The following is a 24,037-nucleotide window of genomic DNA, read 5'->3' on the forward strand; positions in this document are numbered from 1 at the left end:
TAGTAAAAATGCTGACATCATATATATAATGGGAAAAGGGCAAGGACAAAAAAAAATGAAAAATAGAAAAAAAAGTTGATGATTTATTGTAAAATCCACTGACCTTGCTGGTCATGCCGGAGTATGAACAAGATTTTTTTTTTTTTTTTTTAAATGCCAAACAAGATCAAACACCTTTGAAATATCAAGAGCAACTGCTTGATTTCACCTAACTTTTCCATTGAACTTGTCATTAGATGGGTAAAATAAGCCAGATTGACACTGATGGAATCCATGCTGGTGATCATTGATCAGATAGAAGGTTTCTAGCTAGGTTGAGTTATTTTTTTAATTGATTTTCCATTACTTTAGAAAGAGTAGAAGTAATTGCAATGGGACAATAATTGGATGGGAAGGATCTGTCACCCTTTTTAGGAATTGGCTGGATGTGAGCAAATTTTCAAGCAGAAGAAAAACACCTTTAAAATAAGAAAGTGAAAAAAAGCAACGTAGAACAATAGTAAGCTCAGAATCACAGTTTTTGAGAACAAGTTGAGAAATACTGTCAGGACCACGAGCTTTCTTAGCATCAAGATTATTCAAAAATTTTCTGACATCCTTTTGATGGAAGCCCACAGGAAACATTGAATGGAGTGTACTGGGAATGGTAGGAGGTGGCTTACCAAGATTATTAGTACATCAGTTAGAACAAAAGTAGGATGCTGGCAGGTCAGCTTTATCTTTGGCTGAAGTGGCAATAGAACTATCTGGTTTTGACACAGGTGGGAATAGAGATGGACAAAAGTTTCAGCCAATAGCTTTGGCAAGAGACTAGAATTCTCGACTAATGTTTAGTCAAGAATCAAGTTTCCTACTCTTGGTCTGTTCAGAATCTAGTTTGGACTGATTAATAACTGCTTCACAATTGCTGTGAGCTTTGGTGTAGGCAGAAAATGAACCTGGAGATTTGGATACAAGCCAATTGCCATATGCAACATTTTTATCTTGAACAGCCTTAGCACATTTATTGGAAAAACAAAGGTTTTAGATAAAGGACAAGATATTAAGGTGGAGTTTGGAATTAAGGATTTCATCCTTATAAGATTAATTTCGCTGAAACAATCTGGGCAAACATTGACATCAGAAGATTTGAAACAGTAATCTGACCAAGTAAAAGAAGGGGGAAAAAAAACCTCACAGATCATCCCATTTTTGCATTCTTGTAATGCCAAACAACGAGGTTGAGAATGTCCACAAGAGAAAGCTCCATTGGAGAGAAATCATCAGCAAGTTGTGATCTGAGGTACCTATAGACCAGTCACCTCGATTGTGTACTCAGATGGGTTGTTTGTGAGAAAAAGATCTCGAGTGCATTGGCTACGTGGTTAGGATTGTCTGGTATTCTGGTAGGTAAATGAACAGTCTGTGTGAGATCGTTAGTAATTAAAAAAGCCTCAATGTCTCGACCAGCTGAAGTTGTGAACATTAAAATCACAACTTTTTAATTTTTAATTAAGAACAATTAAAAATTAAAAAGTTAGGAAAGTTGGACTAGAGAAAGTCAAGTTTCAATGAGAGGAAGTCAAAGAGTTCCAAGTGATTAATGGAGTTGGGAGAATGATAGAGGCAACAGATGAATTTGACAGAACATGGTAAAGAGATTTTAAGCCAGAGAAGATCGAAATGAGGAGATTCCAAATTACTAAATCTCTGACAGGGAATAGCAGAGCGGGCCTTTGAAGCAAAAGGAATCATACAGTGAATAATTTGGACAACTGAGATGAGCAGTGGTTGAACCAACTGATAATTGGGATTCTGTCAAATAGATGAGATTGTGTTTAGCAGCCTTTAAGTGGAAATGGATATCATTGAGATTAGAACTGAGACCATGTATATTTGTGAAATGAATTGAGGAAGTGTTTGGGAGGTTTAGTTCTTTTCACAGATAAATTTTTCCTATTAGTTTGACCATTCATGATGTTTTCACTAGTAATAAAAGGTGAGGAGGACTTGCTGTATGAAGTAATGAATTCTTGGATATGCTGTACACCATAACCAAGAATTTCATTACATTAATTTTTATTACATATCATTGTCTAAACTCTTTGTTGACGTCTAATGACATTGATAAAGGGATACAGAAAATATTGTAAAAATTTAAAGGTGGTGTCAAGGTCAGTACAGTAGTTAACTATCATTGCGAAGCAAAGCGTCTTCAGGATAACTTATATAGACATCGGAGATGGTCAGCTGTGTGTAACAAAATGCAAGGTGTTTTACATTTGAGGAGTAGCAACTCCAAAATAATTTAGTGGGGTTGAACTAAAAACAGTACACAGAGAAAGGGATTATGATATGATTGGATAAAAAATTTTCCAAGCAGTGTAGACAGGTGGTGAGAAAGGCCCATTGTGCCCTATCAATGATTTATTGTACATTTTCTTGTTGAGATAGGAGATCATAATCCCACTGTACAAGGCAATTGTAAATACTGTGTTCAAGTTTGGAGACCACACCTAAAAAAGACATTTTCCAAGGTTCAAAGACAAGCAATGCATCTGGTGAGATTAGTAAAAAGGTATCCATATAAGGAAAGACTTTAAATATGTCGGTTACAGAGCTTGGAAACCAGACAATTTAGAAGAGACTTGATTGAGATGTACAAGGCTCTGAGTGGCGAAAGTAAAGCGAATAAGGGTGGAATTTTTACCGTTGTAAATGATTACAGAACTAGGGAGGAAGAGGTTTAGATTGGATTGCAGGAAGTTTTCTTTTAGCCAGTAAGTTACTAAATTCCGGAATAAGTTTATCTTGTGTGTGTGTGTGTGTGTGTGTGTGTGTGTGTGTGTGTGTGTGTGTGTGTGTGTGTGTGTGTGTGTGTGTGTGTGTGTGTGTGTGTGTGACCTATCTTGCAGCTGGCTGCAAAGGCAGAGCTTGGTAATATCCCTTATATATATATATTCATTTCATTCTGGCCACAAAACACACACATATACATGTGTGTTTTGTGGTCACAGGCAATGGAATAGTAGTTTAGCTAACAGGAGGAGAAATTAGGCAAGGAAAACTCCTGCCCTTGTATAAAATAATAGCCCAACGTGTGGAAAAAATAATTAGTTGGAGGAAATGTAAACAATATATGAATGAAGAATATAAAGTTAGTGTTCGGGTTATCCAGGAGTGCATTTCCTGCTCGTGCTAGTAACGGCCCTGAACATTGTATATATATGTATACCGGTAAGAAGTTGCATGTATACAGAAATACAATAATCATCTTTAACTAATATTTTGCTGCAAAAAAACCTAGTAAACAAAAAAAAAGCAAATGCCGGGAACTTCCTTGTACCATATGCAATATGGTAATGTGTATGGTGGTGGAGGCCAATTATGTCAGGGAGCTGAGTATATTTTTTCTTATATGCCACAGCAGGAGTATTACTAATTGTGTATTCCATAACCAAAACTTTCATCAAATTTTGGTTATGGCATACTAAAGGTGCCATGTTCCCCTCTCAAATTTCACCTCATCTACATCATTGTACAAAGTACTGCAGGTTCAAATAATTTTCACATTTCTGATTATTATAAAAATTAATAAAAAATAAATAATTATTTTTAATTGTTCAATACTGGCATATATGTATAAAGCATTTGTTGTCTTCACCATGTCTGCCCTTCTGCCATTCCAGTGGTTGATTTTCACAAAATTTTATATCTGTTACAAGATGATTCGAGGAAGGAATGGATAATATTCATTCTTATAATGGGGGATTTTAACTTTACAGATATTGACTGGAACTTGTGGATTGGTCACTCACACACTAGCACGACTTTTGTGGATTTATTGGATGACTGTTTTCTTCAGCAAAATGTTTGAGAGGCAACCAGAGGGAGTAATACTTTTTATCTGATTATCAGCAGTGATTATTCATGCATTAAGAATTTGCAGATAAAAGAACCACTAGGTAGCAGTGATCACAGTGTACTGATGTGGGATTTACTTAGAGATCTAACTACCATCAGGGGTAAAGGGAAGGACTTTTCTTTCATAAAGGTGACTACAGGGGTCTCAGACAGTTTTTAAATTCTGTACAGTGGGATCAACTGATGATATTACCAACGTTGAATTCTAAATAGGAAGCCTTCAGGAACTTAATTTTGTAGGCTACTAGGCGTTTCATTCCAACTAAGAAATACTTTTCAAGGTTTAGGCCTAAATGGATGTCAGATGAATTAATGAGGCCCATGACAGAGAAGAAAAATGTATGGGATGCATATAAAGTGTAGTTGACACAGAAGCCTATGGCAAATATAAGCTAGTCTGTAATCAAGTCACAAAGGAGGTTAGGCAGGCAATGGCAGATTATGAGAAGTCTTTGGCAAAGGATGCAAAGCAGCAAAGAGTTCTTTACTTATGTAAACACTAGAAGGAAAGGATGAATCAGATTGGATCACTTAACATAGATGGGTTGACTATTGATGATCATGTTCAAGTAGCTGATAAACAGAATGAGTATTTTGCATCTACATTTACACATGAGGAGTTATTCAATGAGGGGGTGCCAGAAGTTTATCAAACTCTAACAGGGCGCTAAGTGATTTTGTAATAAATGAGAGCAAAGTGGAGGAGAAATTAGCATTAGCATGGGCACATGATGCAAGAAAGCAAGCTTATAATATAGCATCAGCCAAACACACACACACACACACACACACACCCTTCTTATTTCACCCATCCACTTGCTCCAAATGTTTGTCTAGTTCTGCATTGAATCTGTTTAAGCTTTCAACTTCTACAACAGATGGAAGTTTGTTCCAGCAATCAACCACCCGCTGGCTAAAGGCAAACTTCCACACATATATCCTACAACCGTCTTTCCTCAATTTGAATTTATGCCTTCTCAGCCAATTATTCTGAGCAAGAGGAAGAATCCCATCAGCATTGAGCATGCTCAAACTATTCAAGGCTTTACACACTCAATCAGATTATCTCGCAGGTGCCTAGTCTCCAGACACTGTAATTTGCAAAATTTAAGCCTTTCTTTGTATGAGCAACCCTTTGTTCCATTCACTAATCTTGTTGCCCTTCTCTGTACTCGTTCCAACAACTCTACATCCTTCTTAAAATCAAACCTCCAGACCTGTATACAGTACTCAAGGTGTGGCCTGACCATTGCCTTATACAAGGGGATAATCACCTTATCCCTGCTAGAAAAATTCCTGTATATCATTGACAAGACACCATGAGCAACTCTTGCAGACCATCTGCACTGTTCACAAAACTTCTGTATGCCTGCATAATTACCCCCAGGTTCTTTTCACTCTCCACCACTGTCAGTATAGTACCACACAGTTGATACTTTACTCTGGGGTTACTGCTTCCCATATGCAGTTCTTTACATTTGTCAAATGTTAAACTTCAGTTGCCACCTCTCAGCCCATGTGCTCAACTTTTCTAGATCCTGTTGCAGCAGCATACTGTTATTAACCACTCTGCCGACCTTCATAACGTGTGTGAACGTGGACATTAAGCCTGATATACCATCATCAATATTATTGATGAATACAGAAAACAACAATGGACCCAACACTGAACCCTGGGGGACTCCACTAATAACATTAGTCTGCAAAGAGCAGTGTCCATTGATTACCACTCTCTGTTTACTCCCACTCAACCATTCCTTTATCCATAGCAGCAATTTGCTTCAAATGCCACACTGCTCCAATTTGTGCAGCAGTCTTCCATGTGCAACAGTATCAAAAGCCTTTCTAATATCCAAATCAGAATTAATCTTTGCATCCAGTTCCTTTGTGACTACATCATAGTATCCAATTAAGTTGGTCAGACTAAACTTCCCCTTAACAAACCCATGTTGTGTCTGAGATATAACTGAAGTCTTGTCTAGATTATCCTGCAGTGTTTCTTTAACCAGTGCCTCCATTAATTTTCCTGGAACAGAAGCGAAACTAACAGGTCTTTAATTACCTGTGTCTCCATTTGATCCTCCTTTGTGGATTGGGGTCACATTTGCACATCTCCAGTCCATGGGTATATCCCCTGAGTCCAAAGAAGCTCTCATAATTATGGCTAAGGGTTTGCTTACTTCTTTTGCTGACTCTTTTAATATAACTGAATAGATTCCTTCCACCCCAGGTTCCTGCCTTATGTTTATCTTCAACAATTTCTCCTCCATTTTACTCTCATTTATTACAAGATTATCTAGCTTACTGCCAGAGTTTAATACACCTCTGGCATTCTCCTCCCTGAGTAACTCCTCATGTGTGAACGTAGATGCAAAATATGAATTTAGTTTGTTAGCTACCTGAACAGGATCATCAACAGTTGAACCATCAATATCAAGTGGACCAATCAGATTCATCCCTTTCCTTCTAGAGTTTACATAAGTAAAGAAATCTTTGCTGTTTTTCTTTGCATCCTTTGCCAAAGATTTCTTGTAATCTGCCTTTGCCTGCCTAACCTCCTTTGTGACTTTGTTACAGACCAGCTTATATCTATCATGGGCTTCTGTCATCTGTTTATTTATGTGTCCCATGCATTTTTATTCTCTGCCACATGTCTAATTAGTTCATCTGAAATCCATTTAGGCCTAAACCTTGAACAATATTTATGTTTAACTTCAACAGTTGTTGAAGTTAAACATAAAAAAGGCACCTGAGGTGGACAGGATATATCCATTTATATTAAAGGAGGCAGCAAAGGAAGTAAGCAAACTCTTAGCCATAATTATGAGAGCTTCCTTGGACTGGAGGTATGGAAATGTATAACCAATTCACAAAGGGGTTCAAAAGGTGACACCAGTAACTATAGACCTGTTAGTTTAACTTGTGTTCCAGGGAATCGCTGGTTAAAGAAGTGACGCAGGATCACCTAGACAAGACTGCAGTAATAGTTCAGACATAGCATGGGTTTGTTAGGGGGAAGTCTTGTCTAACCAATGTGATTGGATACTACGATGTGATAATTAAGAAATGTCAACGTCATTGTCACATAATACTAATAAATAGGCGCAATGTGGCCAAAGTTGCTTTTGCGCAAAAAAATCCAACAACAGCCAACCAACTACGATGTGGTCACAAAGGAACTGAATGCCAAAAATAATTTTGATGTCATATACTTGGATTTCAGGAAAGCTTTTGATAGTTGCACATGGAAGACTGCTGTACATATTGGAGAGGTATGGCATTAAGGATAAGTTGCTACAATGGATAAAGGGATGGTTTGAGTGGGAGACAACAGAGAGTGGTAATCAATGGACACTGCTCTTCACGGTCAAATGTTATTAGTGGCGTTCCCTAGGGTTCGGTGTTGTTTTGTATATTTATCTTTAAATTGATGAAGGTATATCAGGTTTAATATCCAAGTTTGCAGATGATACAAAGGTTGGTAGGGTTGTTAACAACAGTAAAGACAATATTCTACTCCAACTGGATCTAGATAAGTTGGGAAATTTGGCTGAGAAGTGGAAACTGAAGTTTAACATTGACAAATGCGAAGTCCTGCATATGGGTAGCAATAACCCAAGAGAAACGTACCAACTGTGTGGTACTACACTCAGAGAAGTGGAAAGTGAAAAAGACTTGGTGGGTAATTGTGCAGTCAAATATGAAGTTCGCTGAGCAGTGCAGACAGACTGCCAGGGCAGGTCAGGGAGGTGATTATCCCATTATACAAGGCAATGGTCAGGCCACACCTAGAGTACTGTGTACAGGTCTGGAGGTCTCATTTTAGAAGGACGTAGAGTTGCTAGAATGAGTATAAAGAAGGGAAACAAGATTGGTGAGGTGAACAGAGGGGTGCTCTTTCCAAGAAAGACTTAAGTTCTGTAAATTGCAGCACCTGGAGAGTAGGCACATGCAAGGTGATCTGATTGAGGTGTATAAGGCCTTAAATGGGATGATCAAGCTGAATGCTGATGGGATTCTTCCTCTTGCTCAGATTAGGAACTTGAGGGGGCATCGATTCAAATTGAGGAAAGACAGTTGTAGAATATCTGTGCGGAAATTTGTCTTTAGCCAGCAGGTAGTTGATTGGTGGAACAGACTTCCATTTGTTGTTGTGGCAGTTGATAGCCTAAATAAATTTAAGGCTGAGCTGGACAGGCATTTGGAACAAATGGAGAGGTGAAATGGGAGGGTTTTTTTTTTTTTGGCTGATGCTGCATAAGCTTGCTTTCTTGCATCATATGCCTCTACTAATGCTAATGCAAATATGGCAGGTTCACAGAAACAAAATGTTCTTGGTTCACACAAAAGGTTGTTGCCTTTTTCCCTTTTTTTTTTTCTTATCCATTTACTAAATAAATAAAAAGAGTCTAGGAAAGTTTATCGCCAGCAATTTACCACCGCATCAGTTTATGGCATTTTACCATCTAGAAGCAATGAGATGTGTTTGGTCAAATCATAAAAAGTTATTTTTTATTTAAGTTTATGCCTTAAGCTATGATTAGCATATTTTTGGAATTCTATGAACTATGAGGGAATAGTACGGAAATAAAAAAACACATGTATGGAAATATGTAATTTTATAGGTAGATTATGTATTTTAATAGTTACATGTATCACAAAAATAGTAAAAAATCCATTATTTGAACAATATAACAATTGGTTAATTTTAAACTAAACTAATTATAACATTATGTATGTCATAGTGCTCTGCAAAAATTCAAAATGAATGTTTATGCAATCTTCAGAATCAGTCACGTTGGGATAATTAATTACTAAGAAACTGTAATATTTACAACACGGTATGTACATTATTAATAGGAAATATTATGCACTGTACCTCTTAGATAATCAACAATATCACCCCGTTCATCGTATACACTAACAAGCCTTTTAATTCGTTCATCACAATCGCGCTACTTCTTTTTTTGTTGTCTGGATGACTTCCACTTAAATATTGTTCAATGCACATTTTGTTAATACTTTGTTCTTTTTTAATGCAATCGATAAATTTCCAAATGTTGGGATGATAAGCAGCGACTTGTTCCTCAAATCCTCTATGCCACCCTTCAACAGAATTATTCGTTCTTGGTAATCCTTCAAGAATAAGTTGGCATACGTTCCACATTTCATGGGAATACTTTGGTGGTCGACGAAGATGTCGTTCTGGTTGGGCATACAATCCATGTATCCTCAAAATAATCAACAACTTCTTGCGATTCTGGAGGAAAAACACCATTTTCACACATATGATCAAAAACAACCGTCACAATTGGAGTGGGCACAAATGCAATTGCTGCCAAAATTTCTAGTCTGCGCAGGAATCGTAAGGAGGAAGTTTTTCTTGCCTGGACCCACATAGGACATAGTCATTTGACTCATTCGTTTTTGCTGAGGGCTGATGATCCTCCTGTGTGTGAGTCCTATGGCACAATTTTATCAATTAGACACATTTTAGTTGACTGTCCAGATTTTAGCAATATCCATTTTACCTCTTTTAATCATCTGACTGAGCCATATACACTCAGTCAGATTTTATCCGACAATGACAATGTGTCTGCTGTTTTTAGCTATTTTAAATCAATAAAGGTTTTTACTTGTATTTAAAATTTACATGTTATTGTTATTTCTTTATTGATTTATCTTTTCTACATTTTATACCATTGTTATTTTATATCTTGACATGGTGACCTAAGTAATTAGGTCAGTGAAATTTAAATTTTTATATATCATCTGGTTTTGGCGCATTATAGCCTTAGTTGCTAAATGCACCAATAAAACCCAATAACCAACCAACCAGCCGCCAAAATTCTCATATTTAAAGCAAAATTAGCATCAGTTTTATGACGTTTCAATCAATTATTCTGAATGGAATGAAAAAACATTGTGAAAAGTGGAAAAAACAACCCCATTGCGAAGCGTCAGGAAAAACTCTTCTACAAGCATTCATCATCGCCGTCTCAAAATCTATAGTTGTTGATTGCGGGGCCATAGCTGGGTCCAGTACTTTCAGCTGCTATAGTAGAGATACATACGTTTCCTCAGACTTGTTAGGCAATAATGCATAAACTAATGGAAGTGATATTTTGTCCTTGAATCCATGTATCGTATACAGCTGATAAAAAAAAAGTAAGGGAGCAGTTTTGAATGTCCCATCGGCATACCAGTGTTCACTTCGCTCTAACAACTGGAAATTTCTTTTCATACTGAAAATTAACATATGATTGTCCTCCGGTCCAGAATAAAATTGTAGAAACAATTCTCCATTGCGTGATGTTTTATATTCTTCTGTAAAACTATGTCTCTACGATGCATTGGAAGAACTGGGCATTCAAATTTTCGATTTCTTATATTTCGGATCATTCGTTTCATTGTATCTACACTTGGAAGCTTAGGGGCTGCTGCTTGGCTACAGATTCTCGAAACATTTGAAATAATACTATGAGTCGTATTATTTGTTGTTTCTGCATAAGTTCGAATGGTATCAAGAAGTTGTGCTGCCTCAACTCCTGCTGCGTCTCCACGATGATTGTGCTCCTTCCATGTTTTAACGATGGTGTTATCTACCGTAGTAATTCAAGCGGCACATTTGGTTTTTCGGTAATTTTGACACTTCCAATGAATTTTTGTTTCAATTTGCCTGTCTTTATAAAACAAATGTCCACTATAGCACAATTTCGGTTTTCCTTTTTCTGATTTCAAAAATTCCACCTTCATGATGCATTCACAAACTAAAAAGGATGAAAAATAAACTCAAAATAAGAAAATGTTGTGATTGTAAGAGATTATAAATATATAAGTACCTCCCTAATTGGCATGCCCTATCCCATCCCCTAAAACATGCTACTTAAGTTAAAGGAATTAAGTAGGTACCTACCTAATTCCAATTTTGGAAAATAACAGGCAATTAAATTAAAGCACCTGCAATGGTATGTATTTCTAGGAAATGTATACCTAGCATATAACTTCTATTTTTAACTGCACTTAATTCTTAAATAGAAAAGCCTTAATTCTATATAAAAGCCTTATTTTCAATTTAAAATGACCAATAAATTTATATAAATTATATGTATGGCCTTGTGATAAAATATGCTAGCGATCATTTGTAGGCTATAAATTGTTTATAAACTTAAATTTTCTTAAACTTTCCTAGACCAAGTCTAGGAAAGTTTATCGCCCGACATAAGCACTGCGAAAGCAAAAATAAGAGTAGGAGTGTGTTTTAGGCCTAATGACTTGAATGAGTACAATGAACAATTGTACAGAGAAATAGAGTGGGCTGGTAAATCAGAATGTCTTATAATGGGGGAATTTTAACTTCCCAGATATTGACTGGAACTTGTGGATTGGTCACTCGCACACTAGTAAGATTTTTGTGGATTTATTGGATGATTGTTTTCTGCAGCAGCATGTTCGAGAGGCAACCAGAGAGAGTAATACTCTTGATCTGGTTATCAGCAGTGATCATTCGTGTATTAAGAATTTTCAGATAAAGGAACCACTAGGTGGCAGTGATTAGAGTGTACTGATTTGGGATTTTTTTTTTTTTTTTTTTTTTTTTGGCTGATGCTGCATAAGCTCATACACTTGCTTTCTTGCATCACATGCCACCACTACTACTACTAGCAAAATTCACAATACAATATAATTTTAAAGAAAACTACCATTGGCTAATAATAACAAACTCTTAACAATATGCAAGCTGTTCATCAGTTCATGCAATTTGGTCTGTAACTGAATATATCGCAATTCAAAATATATTTTTAATCGTGACATATTTGGTATTTTTGTCTTTAATAGTTTGTCAGTAGTTGGCCCCCATCCCCAAGGTATAGATGTTTATTTTCGCTGGTTTCTGTCGGAAATTTGTGTTTTGCCATAATGTGCATTTATTTTTTATATCCATCTTGGGAGATATGATCACACCTGCATTATGTCCATAAGCACTTTATAACAAGGGCATCACATCAAGGTTGCATTACATTTATTTTATTCTTTGTGTCCATTAACTGAATCAACAGTAGTATTATCAATGCTTATATAAAGTCAGTTTCTGAGGAAATCAAATAAAAATAAAGCTTCTTATAAGAACCATATCCCCAATTCACAAAGGGAGTTCAAAGGGTGACGCAAATAATTATAGACTTGTTAGTTTAACTTCTGTTCTGTGGAAAATAATGGAGTCACTGGTTAAAGAGGAATTGCAGGATCATCTAGACAAGACTGCATCAATAGTTCAGACACAGCATGGGTTTGTTAAGGGGGAAGTCTTGTCTGACCAATTTGATTGGGTACTACGATGTGGTCACAAAGGAACTGGATGCAAAAAATAATTTTGATATTATATACTTGGATTTCAGGAAAGTTTTTGATAGTGTTGCACGTGGAAGAGTGCTGTACAAATTGGAGTGGTATGGCATTAAGGACAAGTTGCTACAAAAAGATAAAAGGACAGTTGAGTGGAAGGAGACAGAGTCATAATAAATGGAGACTGCTGTACGTGGATTAATGTAGTAGTTAATGTTATTAGTGGAGTCCCCCAGGGTTCTGTGCTGGGCCCATTGTTGTTTTGTGCATTTATTAATGATATTGATGAAGCTATATCAGCTTAATGTCCAAGTTTGCAGATGATACAAAGGTTAGCAGGGTTGTTAATGATAGTAAAGACAGTATGCTACTGTAACAGGATCTAGAAAAGTTAGGTCGATGGGCTAAGAAGTGGCAACTGAAGTTTAATATTGACAAATGCAAAGTACTGTAGCAGTATCCCAAGAGAAATGTACCAACTGTGTGGTACTGCACCCAGGGGGGTGGAGAATGAAAAAGAACTGAGAGTAATTGTGCAGTCGGATATGAAGTTCTCTGAGCAGTGCAGATGGGCTGCCAGAGCAGGTCATGGAGTTTTGACAACGATATATAGGAATTTTGCTAGCAGAGACAAGGAGGTAATTATACCTTTGTATAAGGCAATGGTGAGGCCACACCTCGAGTACTGTGTATAGGTCTGGAGGCCTCATTTTAAGAAGGATGTAGAGTTGCTAGAACAAGTACAGAGAAGGGAAACAAGATTACTGAGAGGAACAAAGGGGTTCTCTTACCAGGAGAGGCTTAAATTCTGTAAGTTGCAGCACCTGGAGACTAGGAACCTGCGAGGTGATTTGATTGAGGTGTACAAGGCCTTGAATGGTTTGAGCAGGCTCAGTGCTGATGAGATACTTCCACTTGCTGAGATTAAGAAAATGAAGGGGCATAGATTCAAATTGAGGAAAGGCAGTTGTAGAATAGATGTGCGGAGGTTTGCCTTTAGCCAGCGGGTAGTTGATTGCTGGAACAGACTTCTGTCTGTTGTTGTGGAAATTGATAGCTTAAATAAATTTAAGGCTGAACTAGACAAACATTTGGAGTGACCGGATGGGTAAAATGGGAAAGTTTTTTTTTTTTTTTGCTGATGTGCTATATGCTTGCTTTCTTGCATCAATGCTAAGAATACTTAGGTTATTAAGCTTATCATTCTCAAATATTAATTTGTGTGTTTTGGTGTATTTTTTGTTATATTTATTTTATATTCTATAATTCAAACTATTATATAATATTAAACTTCCTTTTTCTTTGATCATGCTTTAAAGTTTATTTCATTTATTTGTTTTAGGTCATATGCAAAATGTGCAACATCTGTAATGATTTGGATCTGTGCAGAGATCAGTACAGTATTCTTGAATCTACTGGCCTGTAAGCTTATATAGAATTCCTTTATACAGTTGTATACATACAGTAATACATTATCTGTTGCATAGATTTAAGGTGAACTGGATTAATGGAGATGTCTTCATCCTGCAGTCAATTGAAAATGGCTGATGATGATGGATTAAAGCCTAAAAAATTATTTATGTCTAGTTTTTTAAGTTGCAATTAGTTTTCATTTTGAATTTAAAATGTGCCAAAAGCTAGTTGGTAGATGACTTTCATCAATCGGTGAAATACCACCACTTTGCTTATTGGAGGCTTGAAGTGGAGAAACCCATGTTTAGTCTCTAGAGCAAAGTTTCCGGCATCCCCCCCCCCCATACTTCTCCTTCAACCCAGGCACGGTACTAAGTACTATAGGTTTTTGATACCTTTCGTGTTTGGGGTTTTCATAAAAAAAAAAAAAAAAAAAAAGAATAAACTCATTAGTCATTTCACATGGTGCATGAAACAGAAATACAGATAGCTCTCTGTTTACGATGATTTGTTTATCAACAATTTACAATAATGACAGTTTTGAAACCAGAAGGCCAAAAATATCAAAAAGCTATAAAAAATTTCAAAATGCGCAGCTATAAAATACTGTATATGATGTAAAGAAACAGCACAGTCAATCAGAGATGAGAGCTATCTCCATTTACCATCTAAGTCAATCAGAGATGAGATAGCTGGAGATAAGTTCTATCAGCAGCCACCACCGATGGAACTGATATTTGGGTGACACTCAAGTCAAGTAGACCCAATTTTGGCAAAGTCCGGACGGTCTGTGACAGCCAAATCCTCTGCTTGCACCTTCACGATGGTGCGACTGTTAGTAATCCTGGGTATAACCTCATTGCGCAAGTACATGGTAGGTGACCACCCAGGTGTGAAGCAACGTAAGCAGGGGTCGAGGTGTGGCACCCACACCACATGGAAGAATGCCGCCCCTCTATGTTACCAGGCAGTACTAGGTGGTAGATGACTCTCATCAACCGGTGCAATACCACCACTTTGCTTATTGGAGGCTTGAAGTGGTGGAACCCATGTTTAGTCTCTAGAGCTTAAGTAGTAGTAGTAGTGGCATGTGATGCAAGAAAGCAAGTGTATGAGCTTATGCAGCATCAGCCAAAAAAAAAAAAAATCACACTATTCCCTCCAAATGCCTGTCCAGTTCCTCCTTAAATTTATTCAACCTATCAACTTCCACAACGACAGATGGAAGTTCGTTCCAGCAATTAACCGCCCGCTGGCTAAAGGCAAATTTCCGCACATCTATTCTACATCTGTCCTTTCTTAATTTGAATTTATGCCCCCTTAGGTTCGTAATCTGAACAAGTGGAAGAATCCCATCAGAATTCAGTGTGCTCAACCCATTCAAGGCCTTATATACCTCAATCAGATCACCGCGCAGGTGCCTAGTCTCCAGCCACTGCAATTTGCAGATAGGTTAAATTTATTCAACCTATCAACTTCCACAACGACAGATGGAAGTTTGTTCCAGCAATTAACCACCCGCTGGCTAAAGGCAAATTTCCGCACATCCATTCTACATCTGTCCTTTCTTAATTTGAATTTAAGCCCCCTTAGGTTCGTATTCTGAACAAGTGGAAGGATCCCATCAGAATTCAGCGTGCTCAACCCATTCAAGGCCTTATTCACCTCAATCAGATCACCTCGCAGGTGCCTAGTCTCCAGCCACTGCAATTTGCAGAACTTAAGCCTCTCTTGGTAAGAGGATCCCTTCATTCCCCTCACCAATCTTGTTGCCCTTCTCTGTACACGCTCAAGTAAATCTACATCCTTCCTAAAATGAGGCCTCCAGACCTGTACGCAGTACTCAAGGCGTGGCCTGACCATTGCCTTATACAGAGGGACAATCACCTCCTTCTCCCTGCTAGCAAAATTCCTATATATCATTGACAAAACCCCATGACCAAAACCCTTCCCTATCTCTTCCTTCATGCAGTATGATTGATGACTTTTCAGGTTATGATGAACATCATGGTGAGATCCAATATTCCTTATATTTCGAGGATACAGCTATAAAACGGCGTTCGCAGGCCGGCCGCTAGTTAGTACACCGGACCGAACCTATTGGTAACTATCTAGGAGGCTTCCGGATCAGCTAATATATAATCTTGCTACCTCTACTCTGCCAGATAGTGACTGGAGGGAGTCCGAGTAATGTGTATGTAGGGAGCATTGTCGAGCCCACGTTATGTCAAGGATCTGGGTATATTCTTACCACGTGTATGCCATATCCAAAAATTTCATTACTTCATACAGCATGTCCCACTCACTTTTTCTTACTATTGAATACACCATGAATTGTCAAACTATTAGAGCAAGCTTATCTGCAAAAAGATAAAATAATGTAAAAAAAAAAATAAAAAAATAATGTAAAAAATCAGAAACGAATATACAATTTAAATTCCACTTTTATTGTCAAAAATTATAACCTGGAGTTCAATGTTGTGGTATTCTGTAAGGAACATTTGTTAACTTATATTAAATTTAGCATTATACAATAATTCCTTTATGCGGTTAAAAACATTTGGTGGAGTAGTGGGGGGGGTATTAATTTGGGTAGCTTATAGATATGTCGCTAGATGCTCTTTTAACATAATATGTAGCACTTCAAGAAAAGAAAGCTTGGCCACCTCTGGTTATTACTTAGCATATCTGAGTGAGGTATTACTAGAACTTGCCCTTTATTTTCACAGGAAGGAACCTATTTCTTTTTAGAATCATTTTTTGGAAAGGATTGCAGAGAATTACCACATAATTCTGCCTTACCTTCAACACATGGGACAACAATATGCCTTCCCCCCACTTCTTCCCATCAAAATATGCAACAATAAATTGTGCATCATTCCAAATTGCTGCTATTGGTAATCATTTGATTGACTTTATCTTCAACCTTCAAGAATCGGTAATCTCTCTTTTATAAATTAATGAGTTCACAAGTGGAGGGAGAAAACATTTCTTTAGCAGATTTGTTTCATGCAGTGATATTGTTTTTATTTGTTTTAAATTTGTATCCCTGATGAAATGGGTACAAGGCTGAAGAAAAATTACTAATTTTGTAAGTAGTATATAAGTTTTTTTTTTTATACCACTTTTAATTTTTCATAATCTTTTGAAACTAGCTAATATTTGAATTTTTTTCTGGATTTTCAAAGATTAATGTGTTGACCTATAATAATTTTTTTCCCCCTTTTCTCTGTGTACTTATAACTTTAAAATGGAGCCCAGAGGTTCTGAAATGTCGACAGCTATGTCCTTAAATTAATTGTCCAGGAAGAAAATTAATTCAAGATGGTGTAACCTTTAAATTGCATTAAACTAATCAGTATTGAGGCGATAAATGATGCAACCTTATACAGATATAGCCAAAAAAAAAAAAAAAAAAACCCTACTTTTTCTGAGAATAAGAATACCATCTTCATTCCTGTATATCATTGACAGAACCACATGAGTTGTCCTAGCTGCCTTTTTGCACCATACAGAGAACTTCATGTCAGACAGTACAATTACCCCTAGGTCTTTTTGTTCTCCACCACCCTGAGTGTGGTATCATCCAGTTGGTATGTTATTCTTGGATCACTTGTTACCCATAAGCAGTAGTACTTTGCATTTATCAATGTTAAGCTTATCAATTTTAAATGTGAGGTATACAGGCAGGCCTCGATTAACACGATTAATTCGTCCCGCGAGCGCATCGCGCAAAACGGAAACACGTTAATCGAATGTCATAACCAATAGGAAAATTATAATTGGTCCTTGACCTTCTGGAATGGCCATGAAGAATTTTAAAAATACCTTTTAAATAACTTTTTAACTGTATATAATGTAAAAGATAATGAAAATAATTATGGAATTAAATGTTTATTGCATAAAACAGCGGTTCTTAAACTGTTCGCCGCGGAATATTTTAAATTTTCGATTGAAACACAGCGATACTCGACATCTGTCGGACACCGCGCGAACTAATAGCTCGAGGTAGTTCACAGTTTCAGCATTTCTTATTAAGTTGTTTGGACCTAACTACTAAACGAAACTGTTAGGTATTTCTTTTGGTCTGGGTGCGCCTTGAAAAAATTACTGACACATTAAAGGCGCCGTGAACCGAGAAACTGTGGGAACCTCTGACATAAAATACACAATGAAGAAATGACTGTTGCGGAAATATTTGAACAGTGTTAACTTTCTCTTTTCATCAGTCAATTTCCGATAGCCGACAACAATCTTCTCTGGGCCCTGGCGAAATAAATATCGCAGAGAACATCAAACCTCTTTTTGTGGTTCTATGCGATACGAAAGATTTCATCTAATTCTTTTACCGTTATCGCCTTCGCATTAAAATTTTCATCTGGCTCATTTAAAAATTTGAATTTTTAAATGCAAGTCTGCATTGACTTTATTAGCAGGAGACAAACACGTATTCTTCCGATGGTTGATGGAACACACCGAGGCGGGCAGCAGGCAAACGTTTGTTTATTGACCGTACGACTCGCGGTAAGCTTAACGCGCGATTCAAATCTTTTTCAACTATCGCATTAAAAAAAAGGAAAAAAAAATCGCGTTAACTGGAAATTTGCATCGTGTAAAGTGAAAAGTGGTATCATTTTCCAAATAGCGTTAACTGAATATCGCGTTAATCGAACTCGCGTTATGCGAGGCCTAGCTGTATACAGTAAAGTGAAAACACTTACTTTTATAGATTATAATTATTTACTTTTCACTTCTATTAATCACAAAAATAAAAAAAATTCAGATATGTAGAGAAACAGAAATAAAATGCACCTGAAATGTAATATGTAATATAACCTAACTTTTTTAAGAATGCACACACATTTTTTTTAAACAAAATGCTTTTCAAGGCTATGTTTTATTGTTACGCTCTTTTGTTTCTAGGCCTGCATGGCTATGCAGTGTTTGCAAGGCACCATATGACACCAAAGAAATTGAAACACTGTTGGTAGATTGTATACAACAAAAATCTATGGCTTATATTTTACAAGATCTTCTGTGTACCAAGTGCCACATGGTAAGTTTTAAATTTTTCAACTTGAATTTGTTTGGACTTTTTATGCAATATTTGTAATGCTGTCTGGTTAGTGTCCTCTTAACCATATAGTAAGCATATATAAAGTCATGTGAACAGGCATTATTCACCATTCAGTTTTACTCAGCAGTACACCAGATTAGGTAAACTTATTAAACTATTTCTATCCTTTTTTTCTTTTGAAAAAAAGATAGTTTAAACAGGTTGGCCTAATCTTGTGTATTGTTGTGCTCTAAAATGATTCCATCCACATGTAACAACTTGTTCAGTTTTAATGAAATTTTATATTTAGTTGCTTTAGCCATCCCAAGTTTGTTTATTGAGTCATCCAGCCAGAATAAAAAATAAATAAATAAATAAAATAAATGATGCAGACGTGAAATGAAATCTTAGAAACTCAGAAATCAATGTAGCATACAGGGTGTAAGAAAATGGACACTAAAAGAAAGACTTAAGTATTAGCATTAGTAGAGGCATACGATGCAAGAAAGCAAGTTTATACAACATCAGCAAAAAAAACCTTCCCATTTCACCCATCAATTCATTTCAAATGTTCATCTAGTTCTGTCTTGAATTTATTTAAGCTATCAACTACCCACTGGCTAAAAGGCAAATTTCCACACATCTATTTGACAACTGTCTTTCCTCGATTTCAGTTTATGCACTCTCAGGTTTGTAATCTGAGCAAGAGAAAGAATCCTATCAGCATTGAACCATCTCAATCCAAGGCCTTATACACCTCAATCAGATTGCCTTAAACGTAAGTTTTTCTTTGTAAGAGCACCCCTTTGTTCCCCTCACCAGTCTTTTTGCCTTCTCTGTACACATTCTAGCAACTCTACATCCTTCCTAAAATGAGGCTTCCAGACCTGTATGCAGTACTCAAGGCGTGGCCTGACCATTTCATTGCCTTATACAAGGAAATAATCACCTCCTTATCCCTGCTCACAAAATAGTAGTAGTAGTAGTGGTGGTGGCATGTGATGCAAGAAAGCAAGTGTATGAGCTTATGCAGCATCAGCCAAAAAAAAAAAAAAAAAAAAAAAAAATCGCACCATTCCCTCCAAATGCCTGTCCAGTTCCTCCATAAATTTATTTAACCTATCAACTTCCACAACGACAGATGGAAGTTTGTTCCAGCAATTAACCACCCGCTGGCTAAAGGCAAATTTTCGCACATCTATTCTACATCTGTCTTTTCTTAATTTGAATTTATGCCCCCTTAAGTTCGTAATCTGAACAAGTGGAAGGATCCCATCAGAATTCAGCATGCTCAACCCATTCAAGGCCTTATATGCCTCAAATTCTTGTATATTATTGACAAAACCCAATTAAACTCTGGCAGCCTGTCTGCACTGCTCAGAAAACTTCAAAGCTGACTGCACAGTTACCCCCAAGTCTCTTTCATTCTCCGCTACCCTGAGTGTAACACCACCCAGTTGGCATGTTACTCTGGGGTTACTACTACCCATATGCATTACTTTGTATTTTTGTCAATGTTAAACTTCAGTTGCCACTTCTCAGCCCATCTGCCCAACTTTTCCAGATCCTGTTGCAGCAGCATACTGTTATTTCTGTTATTAACAACCCTGCCAACCTTCATATCATCTGCAAACTTTGACATTAAGTTTGATATACCTTCATCAATATCATTGATAAATATACAAAACAACAATGGCCCAACACCGAACCCTGGTGGACACCACTAATAACATTAGTCCATGAAGAGCAGTATCCAATGATTATCACTCCCTGTCTTTTAGCATTAGCATTAGCATTAGTAGAGGCATATGATGCAAGAAAGCAAGCTTATTCAGCATCAGCCAAAAAAAAAAAAAAAAAAGCACAACCACTACTCCCATTTCACCCCTCCATTCGTTCGAAATACCTGTCCAGCTGAGCCTTAAATTTGTTTAGGCTATCAACTTCAACAACAAGTGATGGAAGTCTATTCCACAAACCAACTGCCCGCTGGCTAAAGGCAAATTTCCGCACATCTATCCGACATCCGTCCTTCCTGAATTTGAATTTATGCCCTCTCAGGTGATTATTCTGAGCAAGAGGAAGAATCCCATCGGCATTGAGCATGCTCAAGCCATTCAAAGCCTTATACACCTCTATCAGATCACCTCGCCGATGCCTAGTCTCCAGACTCTGTAATTTGCAAAACTTAAGGCTTTCTTCGTAAGAGCAACCCTTTGTTCCATTCACTAATCTTGTTGCCCTCCTCTGTACTCGTTCCAGCAGCTCTACATCCTTCTTGAAATGAGGTCTCCAGACCTGTATACAGTACTCAAGGTGGGGCCTGACCAATGCCTTATACAAGGGAATAATCACATCCCTGTCCCTGCTAGAAAAATTCCTGTATATCATTGACAAGACACCATGAGCTACTCTTGCAGCTCGTCTGCACTGCTCAGAGAACTTCATATCTGCCTGCACAATTACCCCCAGGTCCTTTTCATTTTCTACCACTGTCAGCGTAGTACCACAGAGTTGATACGTTGATCTGGGGTTACTGTTTCCCATATGTAGTACTTTACATTTGTCAATGTTAAACTTCATTTGCCACCTCTCAGCCCATCTGCTCAACCTTTCCAGATCCTGTTGCAGCAGCATAGCATCAGTAGTGCCCTTAACAACCCTGCCAACCTTTGTATCGTCTGCAAACTTGGACATTAAGCTTGATATACCATCATCTATATCATTAATAAATACAGAAAACAACAATGGACCCAACACTGAACCCTGAGGAACTCCACTAATAACATTAGTCCACGTTGAGCAGTGTCCATTGATTACCACTCTCTGTCTTCTGCCACTCAACCATCCCTTTATCCATAGCAGCAATTTGCCTCCAATGCCACACTGCTCCAATTTGTGCAGCAGTCTTCCATGCGCAACAGTATCAAAAGCCTTTCTAAGATCCAAATATATAATATCAAAGTTATTCCCTGCATCCAGTTCTTTTGTGACCACATCATAGTATCCAATCAAATTGGTCAGACAAGACCTGCCCTTAACAAAACCATGCTGTGTCTGAGCTGTAACTGAATTCTTGTCCAGATGATCCTGCAGTGCTTCTTTAACCAGTGCCTCCATTAATTTTCCTGGAACCGAAGTTAAACTAACAGGTCTATAATTACTTGTGTCAGCCTTTGATCCTCCTTTGTGAATTGGGGTTACATTTGCACATCTCTAGTCTATGGGTACTTCCCCTGAGTCCAAAGAAGCTCTCATAATTATGGCTAGGGGTTTGCTTACTTCCTTTGCTGCCTCCTTTAATATAACTGGATAGATCCCATCCACCCCAGGTGCCTTTTTTATGTTTATCCTCAACAATTTCTCCTCCACTTTCCTCTCAGTTATTAGAAAATCATCTAGCTCACTGCCAATGTTTACTTCACCTACGACATTCCCCTTCCTGAATAACTCCTCATGTGTGAATGTAGATGCAAAATACTCGTTTAGATTGTTAGCCACATGAGCAGGATCCTCAACTGTTGAACCATCAACATCCAGTGGACCAATCTGATTCATCCCTTTCCTTCTTGAGTTTAAATAGGTAAAGAACTCTTTTCTGTTTTTCTTTGCATCCTTTGCCAAGGATTTCTCATAATCTGCCTTTGCCTGCCTAATCTCCTTTGTGACTTGGTTACAGACCAAATTATCATAGGCTTCCATGTCACCCATTAATTTGTATGTATCCCATGCATTTTTCTTATCTGCCATATGTCTCATTAGTTCATCTGACAAACGTTTAGGCCTGAACCTTGAACAATATTTCTTGGTTGGTATGTAAAGCCTGGTAGCTTCCAAGATTAGTTCTTTGAATGCTTCCCATTTTGAATTTGCTGTTGGTAACATCATCAGTTGATCCCACTGTATAGAATTTAAATACTGTCTCAGCCCATCATAGTCGCCTTTACGAAAGCAAAAACCCTTCCCTTTACCTCTGATGGTAGTTACCTCCTTGAGTAAATCCCACTTCAGCATACTGTGATCACTGCCACCTAGTGGTTCCTTTATCTGCAGATTCTTAATGCATGAAGAATCACTACTGATAATCAGATCAAGAGTATTACTCCCTCTAGTTGCCTCCCGAACATGCTGGTGTAGAAAACAATCATCCAATAAATCCACAAAAGCCTTGCTAGTGTGTGAGTGACCAACCCACAAATTCCAGTCAATATCTGGGAAATTAAAATCCCCCATTATAAGACTCTCTGATTTACTGGTCCATTCTATTTCCCTGTACAGTCTCTTATTATACTCATCAGAGTCATTAGGCCTATAGCACACTCCTACTCTCAGTTTTGATTTACCCATGCTTATGTCACACCAAACTGACTCGACACTGCCCTGTCCATCGATGTCGACTGGCTTCACTTCCTTCGATTTTATGTGTTTTTTTAACTAATAGCATAACCCCTCCTCCCTTCCTATCCTGTCTATCCTTTCTGTAGACGTTGTACTCCCCAAATTCCAGTTCTGCATTCCTTATATCTGTGTGGCACCATGTCTCTGATATCCCAACAATATCTGCCTTTGATGTTTTGAGAAAAACCTCAAATTCATCAAATTTATTTACTAAACTCCTAGCATTGGTGTACACGCAAGTATACATGCACCTGTTTCTATTCTTAGCTACCCTAACACAATCCATGTGTTTACTTGTACCGCAATGACTTCCAGCAGTCTCTGAAATATCCTGCATATTGTTTTTCAGGCTTCTGCAAGTGGCTACTGTTAATCTATTTGTCTTTGTCTCCCTCCAAGCTAGCAGTTTTCCGACCCACCTAACACTGCCTCGATAACATCAGCAAATATTCTTGCACCCTTTCTATTTAAGTGTATCCCATTCCTGTAGAAGCAATCTCTCCTGTTAGCAAGTACAGTCCAGGCTGAAAAAAATTCTACCCCTTGAGCCTTGCACAATCTTTCCAGGGCCGAATTGATCGACAAGGCTCTCATCATATACTCCCTCCTATCGCGTCTGGGCAGAATTGCAGACACTTTCAAATTCAACCCTACTTCACGGCTTTTTTTCAACAGTGACCTGTACTTGTTAAGTAATTCCGCTGGTCTCCTACTCTTAATATCATTAGTGCCAACGTGTACAACTATATCACCTTTTTTGCCCTTAAAAGATGATATCCGCTCTACAACGTCATCAACCTTTGCCCCTGGCAGACATACCCTGGTCCTGTTCCACCTATCCTTTTTACAAAGCATGTTCCCCGTTTCCCTGACAATAGAGTCACCAACAACTACTAGTCTTCTCCCACTCATCCATCCTTT

The 24,037-nt window shown here is 37.6% G+C and overlaps 1 protein-coding gene across 1 annotated transcript in view; it reads left to right on the top strand.

Moving 5' to 3' along the window:
• The window catches only part of PolE1 (DNA polymerase epsilon catalytic subunit 1), a 650,197-nt gene that overhangs the window by 617,853 nt on the left and 8,307 nt on the right, over positions 1-24,037 (top strand). Inside the window, 2 exon segments of the mRNA XM_090380641.1 lie at positions 13,592-13,671; positions 18,586-18,718. Of these exon segments, the coding sequence (XP_090236767.1) occupies positions 13,592-13,671; positions 18,586-18,718 (213 nt within the window).

Source organism: Mastigoproctus giganteus, chromosome 9 (genome assembly GCF_048544385.1).
Source record: "Mastigoproctus giganteus isolate SK-2022 chromosome 9, ASM4854438v1, whole genome shotgun sequence".
NCBI lineage: Eukaryota > Metazoa > Arthropoda > Arachnida > Uropygi > Thelyphonidae > Mastigoproctus > Mastigoproctus giganteus.